Consider the following 20,156-nt stretch of genomic DNA (forward strand, 5'->3'; position numbering starts at 1 on the left):
ATCGAGGGGTCGCTAAGCGTCCTTAAGCCACTGTTCACCAAACTGTCTGAGACGTCAATGTTGGGTATGATAATGAAATGTTGTCTAAAGCAGAAAGGGACCTTGCGCCTAATATTGGCTTTGACACTTGGAATAAGGAGCCCAGCCTTATGCACTCTATTCCATGCAGACGTATAAGCTTCGACAATTAGTGTACAAAGCGATAGCTCTGAGAGGTCATCCGAAAGCGCAGCATCGTCATTCGCCAGACTGACCGCATGATCATGGCGGGCTGTGAAAAGCAGAGAAGAATCTTGAGATCCACGTTGATCATTATTAAGTGTGGTAGAGTGGCTAAGCATTTTACCGACACAGGCAATGATGTCAGAGCTGTGAACTAAAACGATGAAGCATGTGCTCCGTGCCCTTCTTATTATAACACCATATTAATTGGCCTGAAATATGCGGACACGCTAAAGAACTGCATCACTTACTAGATTGTGGTAAATCTTTACTTTTTATGAAGGCGAATTTCAGTTTCTACCTTGGCTGCAATTATTCTTTCTAACAGCTGTGCAGCAGCCAGCAGGTGTCGAAAACCTTCCCCGAAGCTAAAGCTCATCGAAACGCTCATATTGTAACAGTTGTTACACAGAAGGACTACTGCAACCGCTGAACTAGGGAACCGAGATAGCTGAACCAGGGAAAGAGGGCACCAGGAAAAGGCCTACACTTGAACGTCCTCTATTTCTTCCGATTGCTGTCTCTCTTCTACTACCTCTAACACGAGTCACTGCCCTCTCCTGTGGAGCATCGTCCTGATGCGGTGTTACCGTCAGAGAGAAGGGTGGAGAAAAATAGCGTAAAAGAGTTTACACCACGAGTCTGACATCACGGAATAGACTGCGTTCTGTCTGAAGGTCAGTCGGGGGATCGGTGATAGTGGCTTCATTCGCACCACGTGCACAATGTCGCTGAGCTTGCTGTTGTGCGATGAGCGCGCTGGTGAGGCTAGTGCAGCTTCGTACATCGCGTCGCTGAGACGGCGGACAACAAGGTAAATGCCGAAATAGCGGCGCAGGGTAATTTTTCGGACAGCCCGCGGCGACGAACGGTAGTCCAGACTCACACATAGTCACCTGGGTTTTGGTTAACATAGCGGCGTCCAAGGTTGTAGCGGTCAGAATGGATATGCTGATGACGATGAATACGTTGTCTGACTAGTCGCCGCACTTCTTCCGCACGCTGAACATGAGTGGCGATGTCGACGTAAAGTTCCGTCTCACAGTCAGGGGTGTACACAGGTAGCACAGCATCCAGCGGGGTAGTAAGCTGGCGACCGCAGACTAATTCGAACGGAGTGGGCCGCGTCTTTTCTTGCTGCACAGTACAATACGCGAATGTTGCGTATGGAAGAATTTGGCCGCATGTTTTGCGCTCGGCATCAACATACATTGAAAGCATCCGTCTCACAGTCAGGGATGTACACAGGTAGCATAGCATCTAGCTGGGTAGTAAACTGGCGACCAAAGACTAATCGAAGGAGTGAGCCGCGTCCTTTCTTGCTGCACAGTATAATGCGCGAATGTTGCGTAGGGAAGAATTTGGTCCCATGGTTTGTGTTTGGCATCGACGTACATTGAAAGCATGTCCACCAAGGTCCTGTTGAGGCATTCCACCAAGCCATTTCTCTTCTTGCGGAAGGCCATTGTACGTCTTTGGCTGGTGTATGTGAGGTTCAGTACAGCCTGAGTGAAGCGAGCGGTAAATGCAGCTCCACGGTCGATAATGATAGCTGTAGGAGCGCAATGACGCAGGACGATGCTGTGGACAAAAAATTCGGCTACAGCAGTGTGCATAGGGAGGTATAGATGAGCGCGCAGATTAACGCCTTCCACGATAACCGATTCGCGCTTAGGGTAACAAATTGGGTTCCAAGGGAAGGAACGCGCAGCAGGGTGCGACAAAAATTTAGGTGGGCGGACGGGGCTAAGAAGTTTGCAGGGGTCAAGTGGATGCAGCTAGGACAGGGCCGAATTAATTGGAGGAATATCTGAGAGGCCTTCGCCCTGCAGTGGGTATTGTCAGGCTGATGATGATGACATTCTATGATGTTGAGGATACCTAGAATAAAGTCGCTGCTTAATCCCTTGAAAGTAATTATTAACACTGAGTTTGTGCAGTTGCAGAAATTGATGGTGCCTTTGTCTCGCAGAGAAAACCAGCAGGAAAAGGCTGGTCCTCAATTCTTATTCCAAGCAACATAAAACCCAAATTACAACTCTTAAGAAACTGGATGAGTGCGGGTCACATACGCAGTGTGCTTAGGGTAATGGCTACCGAGATCATGCGGCATGTATTTAAATCACATAGATGAGTCTGCAACCTCAGTAGTCCAATCGAAGTATTTGTGCTGTGGGTATAATAATAAACCTTATTTTGTTCGGTGATCCTAAGAATGCTGTCATAAGAATGCAAAGGTGCAGCAGTTTCTATTTTTGTCATTTGTCTATAGACAAAAAATTATGAAATACTTTTATTTCTCTCATTGTAATTATTTGGTCAATTAGAATCATACTGAAACCTTGATATCTGTAGCTGACAAACGTGGACATCTGTTGTTTGCGCAGCGCTGCTGAGAATGTCCGAGGATTCCAGCAGGGAAGAAGAGCGAGGTGATGATTCCGAGCCAAGTCAGCACCCGGAGGCATGCTTAGTCGTCATGGCGGGGATTCTGGCCCTGATGGCTGCGCTCAGTGTCGTCTGGTTCATGCTGCAGAAGGAGCCAAAAACTGGCTCCACCACAGCGCTGGACACGCGAGGAACGATATGCCGAAATCTGCAGTGCGGCAGTGCGGTCCAGATGCTCAAAGACATCATGAAGCCAGAAGTGAACCCGTGCGACGACTTTTACAGCTTTGCCTGCGGTAATTACAAACACTCTTCAGGCCAGGTACTCATCCAGATGGATGACGAGATGTACCGCACTCTAGTACGATCATTGGACAGCGGCTGGTCATATCCATCACAAAACCAGAGTCCTGCTCAGAAGGCGGGTGCCCTCTACAAGAACTGCATCGATAGTCCCGCTGAAGAAACGCAGAGCCTGATGACATTTGTGCAGTCCTTGGGCCTCGACTTGAGCGCCTCCACGAACGCCAAAGCTCTGGACAAGATCATCATGCTTTTCTTCAAGTACAATATCGTGACACTTCTAGGCATGTTCTTGGATGATGCCAAGCTGTCTCATGGCAAACGGCAGCTGGTCCTGACGCTGAGCCTTGCTCACCTGATCTGGCTAAAGCAGCGAAGCAAGTACACGCGAGCGACGGAGTTTTACCTGGCTCATATGCTAGCCTTTGGACTAGACCCCAGAACGATACAGGCCTTTCTTTGGATGTACAATGTAATCCACATGGAAAATACAGCCACAAGCATCATCTTCAACCCGGAAACACTAAAGATGAGTCAGGTTACTGTCTTTTCAACTGTGGAACTTCTTCAGAACTATACGCCCAGTATATCAACCGGTCGGTGGGCGTCCCTGATCTCAGAGCACTCTGGGGGTGTGTACAAAGCAGAAGATGAAGTTCAGGTGAGGTGTACTTCTAAAAGGATGCCGGAAAAGCTGGCGCTAATCCTATTACTTCATTGTTAGCCATGTACATTATTAAACAATTCCTACAATATTATCGCAGATTAGTACGATATTAGCCGAAAAGCTATTTACGTCTTTACAATTATTAGAAATTGTCCAGATACTGCGGGCGCAGGCTGCACAAATGCCTTATTGATGGTCCACTAAAGTATTTGCCACACCTGTATGGCGACCCTTGTCTTCATACACAATGAAATTAAATCTCAAGTAGTGAGGATGTTATGTAAGGTGATAGGACGTCTGTAGGCCGGTTAATTTGCAAGGTTATACTGCGCTCGGAAAGATGTGAGACAATAGTGAAAGGATAGTGCTTTAACCATCTGCGATTCACTGATCACAGGTTTTCTTTATTGCCACAGAGGACAAACTGCAATGAAGAATTGGTAACCTAGAGACAAAGGAGATTGTTAGATATAATCTCTGTATTGTTCAATTGACTTCGAATGCCACTACAATTCAAAATATACAGATAATTGTTTGACCTGTCTTACCAGTATCCATCTTAAAGAAAGTATCAGAGTCTGGATCTTCCGAGTATTTACGTATCCATGACAATGAAATTTCAAGGGTAGGTAAACGACTTCAAAATATCTTTATCCCAGCATCGCGAGCCATGTAAACAAAAAGAAAATCGCATACAATGAGATTCATACAACATATACTCGACTGCGTTACGTTTCGGCAGCTCTCTACTTGATAATGTTATGGTCTGTGTCAGAAAATAACAGGAATTTTGATTCCTGTCTTTCAGAAACAGAATTCAGAAATAGGAGTTTCTGATTATTATACTGCACAAAATAAATTGTTTCTAGGTCACCTATATCACATGATATCTCATTTTGCTGGTCGATAGTTGTATTGTCAATTTTCAGCTCAATAGAATTGCCATAGACGTTCGGCGACACAATAAACGCAAGCGCAAGAGTCCCGCTTGTCGGTTGGGCACGTCACTGCCTCCGTTAGCAGCTGGTTTATTCTCGACCATTCCAATTGCTCTTTGATGCAATACCAAACGCCAACCTGTCACGCGTCTAGCGACGTCCGTGAGCTAAAGTAAAATTACCTGCAAGTTCTTATGAGGCAGGTTCCTAAGTTTTTGAGGCTGCGTGGTTTCAATGACGACGTTACGGGGGACATCAACCACGTGGTTCAAGTATTCGATCTGTAGACATGATTTGGCTGGGATGCGAGAGGCCAGGTGAAGTGTACTAATGCTCTAGCATTCAAAACATCATATAAAGCTTTCAGATGCAAAGGAAGGAGATTGGGGCAGAGAAACGCGGAGCGTCAACAACATGCAGCTAGCAATCAATCTGACAATGCTAATGGCTGAGGCATCGCTTAATAAATCTGGTATCATATTTCGTTGGTTTAAGCATTTTGGATCTCATGTCGATGAAGCTTATCCGCTGAAAGCTTCTTTCTGAGATTTGGAATTTGGCAAAGCTGCGTGCACTCATGTGCTACCATAAGTAATTTCATGGAACGATCATATTTTCACTTCGCTGCCTTCTTTTACTGCCTCAACTGCGCCACGCAGTGAGTTTTCATTTCCTATGCGCGATGTGCGGTTTCACTGTGTCCACTGCCATTGAAGTGGCCGCCTAAGTACAAGTATCTATTGATAATGAACGTATTTGCGTCTTGCTCCCTCGTCCTCCCCTTGTTCGTGCTAAATTATGACAATCTCCTAGTGGACATAATTTTCTTCCTACAAGGAACACGAGGCAGTGCCTTGTTTTCTGATGGTTAATAATTCTAATACCGTCTTATACACATTATGCACGAGGAGTGCCAAACTACCGAAAAAAAAAGACAGAGTGAAATAGCGAAGGCGTGCAATCACATTTATAACTGCCTATAGCTCCAAGCAGCTCTGAATGAGCATCGTGAAGAGTCTATTTAAACGGCTTCCGTTTTATGAGTGAAGTTAGCCTGGGTCTTACTCAAAACTAGGCAACTACATGGAACGCATTAACTGTGCCCACACAAAGCTTGAATTCAAGCGCACTAACCTCTTTGAAAAGTACGCATATCAAAATTTTATTAAGCTTGCAGCTTACACAGACATGTTCCTTCGTACCATGATTTACATTCCCGATAAGATCACATGCTTCAAGTGCCAGTGACTCTCTTTTCTACGCTAAGCCGAACATCTCGATCAGCACTATAGATAACATCTACAACACTAGGCGCTGCTTTCTCTGCATCAGCACAGCACCAGGCATTCGTTTATCACCGTAACTTATAGATATTGGTTGAAACTTGCGAATGAAAAAAAAATACTCTGTTTGGTTATCATGTGTGTGCGTTATTCTGTGTTGAGATCGGTCTGCCAAAAATCCGACACCGCAGCCCAAAATGGAAATGGAGAAACAGCCCAAATGGAAGACATTCCGAAGAAAATGCACAATTTCTTAAAATTTATTTGTCTCTATTTTGATTCGAACCAAAGTCCTCTGCACGACAAGAATGCACAAAAAAGTAAAGGGTCTGTTAAGATATCTCTTAAAACGTGAACGGTAAAAGCCTACTCTTCCTCCTTTATGATTGGCCTGTTTGTCTTCTCGCTACTCTACGTATTCCTCGCGCCTTCTTTCTGTTGGCTTCTCATTTTAGTCATTACTAGTATCTATTAACTGTTTTAGTGATTTCTAAATAATTGTAGTCGGCATGAGTCGTCGTTAGAGATCTTCAGTTCACTTGTTCAGTCGTGTCCGACTCTTCGTGACCCTATGGACAATGTCACGCCACGCTTTCCGGTCTCTCACTATCTTCCTAACATCACATAACTTCATCTGCAGTGCCTCGAGAATGCCATCTAACCATCGCGTTCGCTGCCTACCCCTTCTCCGGCGACCCTCAACCTTTCCCAACATCAAATCTTTCTCCAGCGACTCCTCTCTTCTCATCAGATGACCAAAGTAGCTGAGCTTGAACTTTAGAATTTGACCCTCCAATGAGCAGTCAGGGTTTATGGTCGACAATATCGACTGATTTCATCTTCTGCCAGTCCAAGGAACTCTCAAGAGTCTTCGCCAGCACCACAATTAAAACGCGTCAATTCTTCGGCGGTCAGCCTTTTTCACAGTCCAACTCTCGCATCCATACATCACAACTGGAAAGACCATAGCACGAGTTATACGGATCTTGGTTGGCAGACTAATGTCTCTGCTCTTTACTAGGCGGTCAAGGCTAACCATTGCTCTCTTTCCCAGAAGCAGGCGACTCCTAATTTCATAGCTGCAGTCTCCTTCCGAGGTAATCTTGGAGCCCAAGAACAGAAAATCTGTCACGGCTTCCACTTCTTGTCCATTGATGCTCCAGGACTTGATAGGGCAAGACGCCATGATCTTTGTCTTTTTAATGTTCAGTTTAAGCCCAAACTTCTCACTCTCTTCTTGTACGCGCATCAGAAGTCTCTTGAGTTCTACTTCACTTTCTGCCATTAAAGTGGTATCATTCGCATATCTAAGGTTGTTGATACGTTTTCCAGCAATCTTCCCTCCAGCTGACGACTCGTCCAGACCGGCCTTCCTCATGATGCACTCTGCATATAGGTTAAATAGGCAGGGCGACAGTATGCAGCCTTGCATCACTCCTTTCTCGATTGGAAACCAATCAGTAAGACCATGCCCAGTTCTGACTGTGGCCTCTTGCCCTTGATACAGGTTCCTGAGGAGACAGATGAGGTGAATTGGAACTCCCATCTCTTGGAGAGCTTGCCACAATCTGCTGTGATCTACGCAGTCAAACGCTTTCGCATAATCAATAAAGCAGAAGTATATGGGTTTCTGGAACTCTCTTGCTTTTTCCATGATCCAGCGAAGGTTAGCAATTTGGTCTCTAGTTCCTCTGCCCTTGCGAAACCCAGCTTGCACGTCCAGAAGCTCCCGACCACATACTGCTGCAGCCTACCTTGGAGGATTTTCAACATCACCTTGCTAGCATGAGAAATAAGCGCGATCGTGCGGTAGTTGGAACAATCTTTGGCACTGCCTTTCTTTGGAATGGGGATGTAAACTGACCTCCTCCAATCCTGTGGCCACTGCAGGGTTGACCAAATCTTCTGACATAATGTATGCAGAATGCCGTTAGATATATTGATTGGTAATTTTTAGTCATTACAAGTAACGTGTAGCTATTTTAGTCAATAGCACTCATTACAAGGACTTTTGTGTAATTTATAATCAACAGGCACTACAAGTCGTCATTACACATACTGATCAAATGTAGTCATTGGTGGTCATTACAAGTAGTTAGTGGTCATTTTAATCATTATTGTTTATTAATAAGCATTTTTAGTCTTTTGTAATAAATTGTTGCTACAAGTCTTTATTACATATATTCGTTTTATAAGTCATTATTATTCATTAATAAAGCGTAAGCATTTTATGGCTACTCAGGCGGGTTTAGCATGGGCATGATTTTCTCGGAGCCTAAAAGAGGGACCAGTTGGTGTACCGGGAAAAGAATGGTACTATATGATAAAGCGTCAAAGAAAGGTATTCAAGTGACATAATGGTTGATGTGGGTTAATTAGTTATGTCCATAGAGCCAAATAAGTCTACCAGACGTCGAAATAGCAGGGAGTGGTAATATCGATGACCAAAGGGGGTGACGTGTGCTCGGTCTCCGGTTACTTATGCCTGACTTCAGGGGGCTGAAAATTCAAATGTTTGAACCTGAACGAGAGCGTGATTTGCGTGCACTAATATGCGAGAATGATTACAAAGTGTGAAAAGAGAAGTAATCAACCAACTGCAGTCTGAAAACTTCCGATAGCACTGCAGAATTTTCAGTGTTTATATGTGAAAGGCTGAGTGTACACCATACATCGCTAGCCCCCTGTCGGACACAAGCGCCAGCGTTACGATGAACGCATCGAAAGTTCATCGGCGTTATAAAAACGATTCACAGGAAAGGAAATGCGCAGTAAATGTCAATCGCGGAATCCTGGTGACATATTTCTCGGACAACGCACCAACGCTCAGGCAAGAGGATTTTTTCAGTGGAGATTCTGCAGTGATGTCGGAATTTTTGAGCGCAGCGCTTTGGCGGCCGTTACTGCTTTTGGCGTCGTCGTTGGCGTCGGCGGCGTTGTTCCTGTAACCAGCTCCGCAGCTGGGGCAGCGTGCGCTCCTTTCCCCACCCCCTCCCGCTTCCTCCGTGGCGGCGACCGCGCGTGCTATCGGTGCGTTGTGCGCACCCCCCCCCCCCTCTTTCTGCGTGGCAGCGAGGGTGCTCTCCGGCTGCCGAAACGTTGGTTCGCTATCAACGGATCATGGCGCACGCATCCCAAGCCGAAGCGCAGTCACGTTCTCTTCTCTCACTAGTGGCGTCATCGGCATCAGTCAGTCGCTGCTATCTGTTCGTCGCGCAACGTTCCTATGGGCCCACGTGCTGCCTCTCGTATACTCCTGATAACTTAATTTTCAAGAATTCTTAGTGGAGTGTTTCTTGAAGGAATACGTGTGAAAAATTAAAAAAAAAAGTTGTCTGTAATTGTACATAGTTTTCTTGCTCGAAATCTTTGCCTCAATCTATCGAAAAGGTGAACCAGCTGATGAGCTGCGCTCAAATTTTGCATTAGGAAGTAACGCAATCGTCGGCCATTTTTAAGTCATTAAAACCTCTACTAATCTCTAATATGGCCTCCGTTAATTACTGTCAATATCAATCAGTTTTCCATCTCTAATATCTCTTCATGCAGCGAACATTTCCTGATGACACTTGCGGTGGTCACATCTGCCGACATGTCCGGCGGCCACGACCAGCCGATGTACCAAGAGCATAGAAAGGCTTTTGCTTTATAACGTATTGGCGAAGAACGGTCTTTGGTACGGATCATGGTGCACGGACCATAGCGAAGTCAGGTGTTCTCCTAATTATTCGAACTTTTATTACAATTACACAATAAGTAGAAGAATGTACAGACATTTGCATGACAAACAGTGCAAATGGCAGTTTTCGATGCTGACTTGGAATTCTCTCATCCCGCAGGTAAACCTCGGTGCCCTGTCTTCTTTCGACCAGCTTCACGCCAACTTAGGGGAAGAGCTTAGCCTTCTGATAGCATGGGAGTTGGTCCGAACCTTGATGCCATTCTCGTCTCGCAAGATTGCCGCCTCTTTCTACCGAAAAGAGCACATAATATCAAAGTGCATCTCGGCAGTCCTTCAAGCCATGCAGGTTCCTCTCCTCTCGTTGTATTTGTCCAAAGCGGTGCCGCAAAGCACGCTTAGGGCCGCCCGAGAGATGACGAACGACATTCGGGAGTCCATAATGGAAGAGATCGAAAACTCAACTTGGTTGGACAGCTCTACTAAGACGACAGCGATAAACAAGGTCCGTGTCATGGACCTTCACGTTGGATATCCAACTTATTTTAGATCAGAGAAAGAACTCAGCCAAGTGTACCAATCTTATCCGGACGTCGACAATAATTTTCTGGAGCCATGGCTAGACGCCATGAGCAAGACAATTGCCTGGCAGATCACCAATCACTCGAGCTTCTAGTGAGTACATGTTGTATCCTGACTGTGATAGCGTCACTTTACTAACGCAACGAAAAAATGTAGTTAGCATGGACATCGCTCCATGCGGCGTAATTCGTTCCTTTAAAGGTAGTGTCCCGCAACTTCTTTCTCATCGCTGCTTGTCTATCAGCGAGTTAAACGGCGATTATTGCTGAGCCGTGTCTCTAAACGCATCATAAAGGTAGCACAAATTCACTGTAGAAGGGAAAGTTTTTACGGTAAATGCAATCGCGTAATGTAACCTTTGCCGTACCGGTACCTTTTGACTTTGTTAACGGCTGGCTTTTCGGCTATTTAGAATCAAAATAATCACATAATGCAACCTAAAAGTTAACATACACTGGAATAGATGTTAGTAACTCATTTGAAGGTTGTGAATTGCAAAAAAAAAAGATTTGGAAAATTGCACTCAGGGGATTCGAACAGATGTTTTGAATGCTGAGATTAGAAGTATTAATCTATTGCTGCACAGAAGCGACGGAAATGGCGTGCTTTAATAGCGTGCTTTCATTTGTCGCAAGGGGACGCTGCTTATAGGATCCAACTGTTGAGAGATCGGAATTACACCTCTGCTGACCTTAGAGATGGCGATGAGTGAAATTAGCTGCTATTGTTAGCGGAGCTTATAATACTAGCAGCCATAAAAGTCAGATATTGCTTATGTTCGCGCCTTCGGTGCCCCTGAAAGCGTTAGCGTAACACTAGCGCAGCGCGTAGTAAAACTAGCACCGTCTGTGTCTACGCATTCGTCCATATGAACGGAAAATCCCTGGATGCACCTTTTCGACCTGAGGTCACTGGCTGGCGTCGCAGTGTTGACGTCACGTGCCACATGATCTTTGGAGGCTGGCGACGTGGCTAAGCGGAAAAAGCTGCTCTGGATACGCGGTAGGCCGGTGGCAGTCGCTAGATGGGATCGGCAGTGTGCAGAAAAATAAAATATCTCAGTCACACGAAACAACACAACGTTCGCGCAGTGAAAACACCGAACGATCAATAGTCGCACACAGGTGCGAGGCCGTTGCATTTGTATATGTATGTCGCATGAACGGTCTAGTAATAATAAAGATTGAGAAAAACGTAGTGCCCACGTCTACGTTAGCAAGTGTGACCGCTCACAGAACTGAGAGCTGGTTTCGTGCCATAGCCTAATAACGGTGCTAAAATGTCCTCCAAACTCTTTGAAATCTCTGCAATTCTTGCAGGGATGTCCGGACTAGCTCAAAATTGTTTTCAATTTTTTTGAGCTTACCTCATGAGAAAGTTCTCACTATTGTGAAAACTGTAGACAAGTATTTACCGCGACATTATGTATCGATCGCCGTAACGTAAACACGCACTGCCTAAGCAGCAAGTGACCCCGTCATACTACTAGTCAACATGAGCTAAGTGTGCGGTTTGTTTTGTGTGGTTTACGTCCCAAAGCGACCCAGACTTTGTGACGCCGTAGTGAAGGACTCCAGAAATTTCGACAACCTGTGATTCTTTAACGAGCACTGATATCTCACAACGCACAGGCGCCTTGCTTTTGGCCTAGTGCAAAAAGCGGCCGCCGAGGCTGGGATTCGATCCTGCATCCCTGGGAACACTAGACGAGCGCCGTAACCACTGTACCACCCGGGAGCACTTTCTAAGTGTATGTTAGTAGATACAAAAAAAAAGGGTAGCACATTTGCGACCCGTAAATATTATTAATCATCAGCCTGACTATACCCACTGCAGGGCGAAGGCCTCTCCCATATTACTCCAATTAACTCGGTCCTGTGCTAGCTGCAAATCCTGCGGACGTCTTAACCTCATCTCCCACCTAACTTTCTGCCGCCCACTGCTACGCTTTCCTTCCCTAGGAACACATTACGTTACCCCAAGCGACCATCGATTATCCTCTTTTCGCACTACATGTCCTGCCCATGCCCATTTCTTCTTGATGATTTCCACTAGAATGTCGGTAACTTGAGTTATTTCTCTGACCCACTCTGCACGTTCCCTAAGTCTTAAAGTTACCCCTACAATTTTTCGTTCCATAGCCCTCTCCGTTGTGCTGCACTTACCTAGAACTCTCTTGGTTAGCCTCCACGTTTCAGCCCCATACGTGAGTACTGGTAATATTGCCACGTGCCCAGCGCCACGCGGCCGCCGTGCTTGGTGCCGACGACGACGAAGCGGTTGTCGGCTCGAGAGGCGCGCTGGTGCTGGACTCTATTATTGGAGCTAGAAGCCTACATTATTCTCAGGCCTCGTCTACGTGTACCTTCACGGCTCCCTGTGGCTTGAGTCGTGACAATATGCAACAGTTGTATACTTTCCTCTTGATCGATACCGGTAAGCTGCTAGTCATAATCTGCGAGTGCTTGCCAGATACGCTCCATCCCAACCTTATTTTTCTTGTTATTTCCCTTTCATGGTCTGGATCTGCGGTTACTACTTGTCTAAGTAGACGTATTCACCTACTAGTTCCACTGCTGCGCTACCTAACGTAAACTGCTGTTCCTTCCTGTGGCTGTTGAATAATACTTTAGTCTTTTGAATATTCTTTTCAAACCTCCATTTCTACTTTTCCTGTCTAAGTCATCAATCATTATTTGCACTTCATCCCCCGAGGGACTTAGCAAGGAAATGTCATCAGCAAATCGCAGATTACTGAGGTATTCTCCATCTACCCTTATCCCTAACTGCTCCCATTCCAAGTCTCTGAATACTTCCTCTAAGCAAGGTGTGAATAGTATTGAGGAGATCGTGTCTTATTGCCTAACACCTTATTTATAGGAATTCCGTTATATTCTTTATGCAGAACTATGGTCGCTTTATAGTCACTATATTTATAATCCAGTACTTTCACGTATGGCTCGTCTCCACCATGATTTCGGAATGCCTGCATGACCGCCGTGGTTTGTACTGAGTCAAATGCTGTTTCTCAGCACCTGAATGCTATGTATAAGGGCTGGTTATATTCCGGGAATTTTTATATCACCTGGTTGATGGGATGGATATGATCGTTAGTAGAGTACCCTTTCCGAAAACCTGCTTGGTGTTTTGCTTTATTGCAGTGTTTACCTTAATAAATATCTTACACGAAACAGACAGTAAGCTGATTGGTATCACATTTTTCAGACGCGAAGCGGTGGCCTTGTCGTAGAGTATCCCCCTCTCATCTGGGAGGTACCGGGTTCGATCTCCGGTGCCGCCGGGTACCCACCGGTTTTCAATCGGTACAAGATTTCCCCCGTCCTGGTGCTCGGCCTTTCTGGGATGAAATACTTGGAAAAGGGGCCATGGACCAAAAATGTTGTTTCCCCGTTCTTATGAATTAAGATAATTTTTGCATTCTTTCATGGTTCCGTTACAGTCGATAATATCAGCCACTGCGTATATAGGGAAGCCAGTTTTCCCAGCACAATATCCTCCCTTCCCCCACCCCCATCCTTCAACCAATCTACAGTTACCTGATCCTCTCCAGCTGGTTTCCTCCTTTTCATAGTTTAACGTTTCCTTAACTTTGTCCTTCTTCACTGGCGGGACGTCTGACTGCTTATCCCTACTGCAAAACCCATTATTGTTCTCACTAATTTCGATACTGCAGATATCAGTAGAGAACACCATGGCTACTTTGACTATTTCGTCCATATTCGTGATGACGTTTCCCGCCGTTCCTTAGCGCATACATCTGATTTTTGCCTGTGCCCAATTTGTTTTCATCGCTTTAAGTCTTCTACTGTTTTTTACAGCATGCTTAATTTTCTCCGTGTTATACTTCCATACCGGCTACTTTGCGCTTATTGATTGGCTTCGATATATCTGCCAAATTAATCTCGTCTTTTGGATTGGGAGCTTTAATGCCGTGGTGTTTTTTAATCAAATATTTCGTCTCCTTAGACAGCTTACCGTTATCCTCTTTAACTATCCTACCGTCTACATCTGCAGCGCACTCAGTAATAATATCTCTGAAATTATTGTTCATTGCTTCTAGGCTATTGTCATCCTCGGTTAGAGCTGGATATCAATGCTGCAGCGAGATCCTGAACTCTTCTGCCCTCCCTCTCACTGCTAATTTGTTGATGGACTTCTTTATTACAATCCATTTTGTTCCATCTCCAGATTTAGACTAATTCGAGACCTTACCATCCTGTGGTTACTGCATTGCACTTTCCCGGTTACCTCTACATTCTGCATAATGGCGGGGTTAGAACACAGTATGAAGTCAATTTTATTTTTAGTCTCTCTATTAATACTTTCCCATGTCCACATCTGGTTCTTCCATTTGCTGAAGAAGGTATTGATGACTACTAATTTATTGCACTCTGCAGACTCAGATAGTCTAACTCCCCCCTACTATTCCACAACCAATGCAACATTCACCCATGCTTGGTCTCCTGCCTGCTCTTTTCGTACCTTTTCAATTCAATTCAATTTATTCAACACCGTGAAGATGTTAGGTGCGCCGACAAAAAGCCAGAAAAAGGCTTGACAGAGGTCGACGCACCCTTGGCATTGAAGTTGCCCATTACTACAGTATACTGCGTCTTTCCTTTCCGCATTGCGGATTCCACATTCGTATAAGCTTTCAACTGTCTGGTTATCATAACTACATGTGGGTGTGTACGCCTACACAACCTTCAGTTTATACCGCTTATTAAGCTTTATTACGATGCCGGCTACCCTAGCGTTAATGCTATAGAGTTCATCTACCTTAGCAGCTACATTGCCACGAAACCTTCAAAAGAGTATTTGTTGTTTTTTAACAGCCGCCGGCATACAGGCTGATCACTCTGATTCTGGACCGCATATCAGTTCCGTAATCTTTGTTTGTTAATGCTCGATGTCGCGAGTCACACCTTTATCAGTTTTGTTGTAGCGCAAGATGCACCGAGATCTATCTCGAAGATTCCGGCCACTCGTGTGTCTTTCCACAATGTTCCAGCCCGTGCTGGTAGCTGTTTGCGAGGTTATCTAGATTGTTCTATTCAGCCTTTAAATTGAGGTTGACGAGTGTGACGGGCATTCTTTGTTCGACGATCGACGAGCGCGTTTGTTGCTGTCACCGCCGCCGAGTTGCTTAGTTCTTTTGCGGATGCAAGTGAGCCCAAATACAGGTTTCTTGAGTGCAATCATCGACCCCTTCATTTGTGCCGTCGACCTCGTCACCACTACGTGACAATATACTTATTGACAAGAAAACCTATTCCTAGTTCTCGTCTCTCCGGTAAACCTCAATAAAACAGTAGATGCCTGTCCTTCAGTAAAGTATATGCCTTATTCGGCCCCCTAACCTCACTAAGCCCTATGACATCTCCTTTCATACCCTCTAGTTCCTCCAACAGCGCTGCTAAACTAGCTTCACTATCTAGGGTTCTAGCGTTAAATGTTTCCAGTCAGTTTCTAATGGCGGCCTTTCCAGGCGTCATTAATTCAAGGAAACTCTTATAATGCCAGTTGCACAAGCCAGATCCTTTGTAGCATCGATCGGAAGCCACGTGACGTTGATGCAATCTCTCAAGAAATAGCGCTCAAACCACATGATTCGACAGAGCCTCATTTTGCTCGTGCGCCGCAGCTTTTCGGTGACGCGGACCAATGCGGCGTACATCCCGTACCGCAACAAGATGGTTCTCCCGGCGTCAACATTGCGGCCACCCCTATTCTCGCCCGCACTGCCCAAGGCAATCAACTATGCCTCCCTGGGTGAAATCATCGGCCACGAAATTACGCACGCCTTCGACCTGCAAGGCAGCCTCGTTGACGCGCAGGGCCGTTGGGAACGTTGGTGGTCAAACCGCTCCTGGGAACAACACGCAGAGCGAGTGTTATGTCTCCGTCGGTCACACGGAGCGAATGACGTGAGTACGGCTAGCTATGCATGAATATTAGACAAAGTGTCTTAGGGAAATACAACGCATGTTTCGGATAATTTTGACTCTGTAGGGCATAGGGGACAAGCAAGGAAACAGAGTGCAGGTCTCATACACATTGCTGTCAGCCAGGCTTCGTTAATCTGTGAACGAAACCCAGTATTTGTGTCTGACTTATAAAATATTCAAAGAGCAATAACACTGAGAAATGTTTGTTACCATTGCCTTATTAGAGGGTATGCATCTGCGGTCACAAAATCTTCCATCGAGAAACTTAAATGGAGTGTACTATTCCCACAAAATACACGAATTCATAGGTGCTTAGCTAATACGATTCGTTTAAATTAAATATTTATGACATTGCCTTAAGTTAATTTTTTAATTACAAGAAACGTATCAATTTACAAATTTTCCAGAAACTGAAAAACTGTACCCTAAGAATGTTTTCTCGAATGGCGAGGTGAGTAATAAAAAGACCATTGTTCCCAGAGAAAGGTCAAACCATTTCCCGAAGGCAACGTCAGTAACAACGTGCGAGTGAGGCTTAATGGCGAAAGCTGCGGGAACAGTGCATCCAAAATAAGTTCGCACCGATACCGCTCCGACCCGCAGATATCCTAGGGTACGTGGTATAGATAGGGATGTACAGTCGACGTCACCCTTGAGTAGAGCGCTCGATCGGCGCACTTCCCTGCATAAAAATGAATACCTCGTCGCAGTTTCTACTTTTTATAAGCAATGCTTATACGGAAGTAGATCCACACAGGCCTGTGAAGATGAGCATGTGAACTTTGTCCGCAAATCGTCGACTGATTTTTAATTTCAGTTTTTTATTGCGGGATGAGCACTGCCCGAGCGCTCTACACAAAAGTGACTCGACTGCACTCTCACATACATATTATACGATGTCATGTTACCACCGTGAATCCTTCAGAGCAGCACAAATATTGCAGTTTTGTTCAATGTTTTCATTTTCTTAATGGTACCAAACATGATACGGTACGGGAGGTAGTACGTTGTAGTCGCATACGACCTCTAAATATATTTGCAAATGAATTTTTTTCACCCATATCGATGTTGATTTCAACCGCCATGTGATGACCGTGATGTCGAAGTTTTGTTTTAAACACGTCAGCCATGAACAAAGCTACCACATATTAGGAGTTGCTTCACTGAGTGCTATTCCTTTTAATGAGACGGGCTAGTTTTATTGTCGGAATCAACGAAGTGGTCGAAGAAAGGATTATATTGAAGGCTATTATCCACCACATGCACAAAACTTTGGCGCCTTATCCAAAATTCGGCTGTTCATAAAGAAAGCATTGAAAGGGAACATTCGATTTTGAGCTGTTTCGCGCTCGTTGACGAATACAGGTTGTGATATGTATATAATATTGTGGTCTGCATACATATTTGTTGTACGAGAATAAATGCGTAAAAACGTGTGTCAGTACTCTAAATTTTAAAAGACATCTTAGGGCAGCGGTGACGTAAAACTAAAACCGGCGTACAAGAACACCATGGTTCGAATCCCGCTGACACAAATGTCTCCACCGAATTTAAAAAAAAGGTCGACCCACCATAAGAAGCAGTGTCAAGAAACAAAATCGCAAAAAACTGACAATCCAAATATAGGCCCGTAAAAAGGGTAAAAAAGAAGGCGGGTAGGAAGGCACGTTTAAAAGCCTGAATAGAGGCAGGAACGACCGAAAAACGGTAATAAAATTCTGCGCAAACGCAGACATGACGCTTAGAAAATTCGCACGCATCCTTTCTAGAATGTAAACTAATTGTTCGGAAGTAAAATGAAGCAGTAGTGCTGCATTTTTCAGTTGTGTTAGTAACGTGGAATGCCTTTATTCTACCTCTCTCACACTCGGTTTTGCTTCAAACTCCTCAGCTTCTTTCGTTTAAATTGATTTTCGATTTATATTAAGTCAGATTTACCTTTCCAATTACAAATGTGATAACCTGCTTCTGAAATTTCGTCGACTTCCGCATCTGCCTGTGAATTACCTACATGACTAATAATTCAATATGGTCAACATTGTGGTTCACATACGGATTGCCATTTCTTAACCGGGAAGCACCGGCAGCCATAGCACTGGAACGCTTTCGGAAATCATCGGCTTTCGCATCCGGGGAAAAAGAGATGCACGTTTTGAAAATAAAAATTACTTCACGTTCTAATTAATAAACCGGTTTTTCCTTTTAGACACATAACTCTTGAAACTAGCAATATCTTGAGAGTATAATATATATGACGACAATCGAGTGCCGGCCTCGGCGGCCTCTTTTCGATGGAGGCGAAAAGCAAGGCGGCCATGTTTTATGCGATGTCAGTGCACGTTAAAGAACCCCAGGTGGTCGAAATTTCCTGAGTCTTCTACTACGGCGTCTGTCATAGCCTGAGTGGCTTTGGGACGTTAATGCCCACATAGCCACAAAACCATATGTGACGACATTAAACGAAACACGCTGTCGTGACAAAAAGAATTCCTTCAGTGAAAATCGCTACAGTAGGCTAACGTTAGAGAATGATGTCCAGCGCGCTTCCACTGAAGGACGATCCAAAGCGGCACCTGGAAATCTTACCTTATCTACTGGCAGCTATCGCTTATGTCTGAACCACTTCCTTTCTACTGCGTCCCCTGGCTCGAATGGGCAACAGTGAAATGCTAAAAATAGTATTAATGCTAGTGAATACGATAAGTCCGTTATCTTCCTGATAAGGTTTGAAGCGCATTTAAACATGGGCCCTATTCACTTTAGGCTTGAATTTCAGACTGCACTTGGCTCGTCACGAGACTGTGTGCAACCTCTGCCATCCTTTCGTAGGGCGAGGCCGACTCCGAGAACATGGCAGACTTCAGCGGTATTGTGTCCGCCCACGAGGCCTTCGTGAGCCATGGCGACCGCCGACAGTTGGCAGAGCTCAAGTACGACGCCAAGCAGCTCTTCTTCATCGCCTCGTGCACCAAGTGGTGCGCCACATCAGGCGTCATTCAGGCCAAGCAGTACTCGCCATTTGTGCAACGGTGTAATGTGCCGCTCAAAAACATGAAGGCCTTTGCCGAAGCCTTCAGGTGTCCCAACGGTGCGGCCATGAGTCCCTCATCGCGCTGTTCTTTCTGGTAGAATGTACGATTAGCGAAATAGATCGCGCTTACAATTGTTTCTTCGTATGTTTTATTAACCCAAGCGACATCCACCTGCGACAGAGGAACACAAACGCTGAAACGCGTCGCCTAATAACACGAAGACGCCGATACTTCAAGTACTGCCTCAGGACGGCCCGCTGTCTAGGGCCAACAAGATCATTTGAGTCCAAGTCTGACAGCAGTGATGATATTCGAGCGCCCAAACACGTTTACATGAAAACATAAGTAGGTTGCTCAGACATTTAGAAGTCGAGGTGTCTGTGCAACACTCTGTGAGCCTGTGGTTTATGGACCAGAGGCTTCTGGTCCAGATTTGTTGCACGAGACCGGGCTTGATGAGTTCAAATCAGAGTGGTGTCTAACACAGACCTATTAGTCTCATAATACACCCGTAACTGGTTAGGAGCCCAGGCGTCATTCAACACATTCTAGGCACTGGCGGTCATGAGGAGCAGCACGCTATCGTAGACGTATTCAGCGATTGCGTGTCATCATTTTAGCTGTTCAATTTTGTATCGTACTCTGGGTACGACATGAGGAAGATGAGAAATGCTGAATACAAGTTTGTAAAACGACGTACAACGCTCTTAAATACGCTGCGCTTACGTCCAGCTGCAGTACGACGAAACTGCCGAAGCTATTAGCTGTTTTAGGAAGAGTAGCGTCTGTAATTAGGAAAGCGATCGCATCTCTTCGCACATATTTTTTGGTCGGCCCCTGACTGGATAAATCCATATTTATTTCGCTAATGTAGGCATTTAAAACGGCCTAATCTGTTGGCTGTTTTCAACAGAGAGGCTCCTCCCGCACTCATAATGAAGAAATGACAGGGCCACCGACCGCCGCCGTCTGCGCGAGTCTGCTGCCCGAGAAGGAGGCTTGCTGGAAGCACCCAGCCCTTATACTTCCACGTGAACCAACATTGCTTTTAAAGGTCGTCAACGAAGGAAGATCACATCGTGGTTCCTCGCGT

General features: G+C 45.2%; 1 protein-coding gene across 1 annotated transcript; it reads left to right on the forward strand.

The window, feature by feature from the left end:
- The first annotated feature begins 2,668 nt into the window (after positions 1-2,668).
- LOC146178047 (neprilysin-1-like) lies at positions 2,669-19,304 on the forward strand. Its single transcript, XM_084581935.1, has 4 exons — positions 2,669-3,574; positions 9,641-10,155; positions 15,728-16,010; positions 18,861-19,304. The coding sequence occupies exons 1-4, from the start codon at positions 2,702-2,704 to the stop codon at positions 19,158-19,160; spliced, it is 1,971 nt and encodes a 656-aa protein (XP_084438061.1). The 5' UTR covers positions 2,669-2,701; the 3' UTR covers positions 19,161-19,304.
- The last annotated feature ends 852 nt before the right edge of the window (positions 19,305-20,156 follow it).

The sequence above is a fragment of the Amblyomma maculatum genome, chromosome 10 (genome assembly GCF_055883805.1).
Source record: "Amblyomma maculatum isolate TAMU_Amacu chromosome 10, ASM5588380v1, whole genome shotgun sequence".
Taxonomy (NCBI): domain Eukaryota; kingdom Metazoa; phylum Arthropoda; class Arachnida; order Ixodida; family Ixodidae; genus Amblyomma; species Amblyomma maculatum.

Excerpts from the sequence above, each read along its gene's own strand:
- LOC146178047 (XM_084581935.1), top strand. The coding sequence starts at position 2,702 with ATGGCGGGGATTCTGGCCCTGATGGCTGCGCTCAGTGTCGTCTGGTTC. Across the intron at positions 10,156-15,727 it reads ACCAATCACTCGAGCTTCTA|CTTTTCGGTGACGCGGACCA; the intron begins GTGAGTACATGT and ends CGTGCGCCGCAG. Across the intron at positions 16,011-18,860 it reads GGTCACACGGAGCGAATGAC|GGCGAGGCCGACTCCGAGAA; the intron begins GTGAGTACGGCT and ends ATCCTTTCGTAG.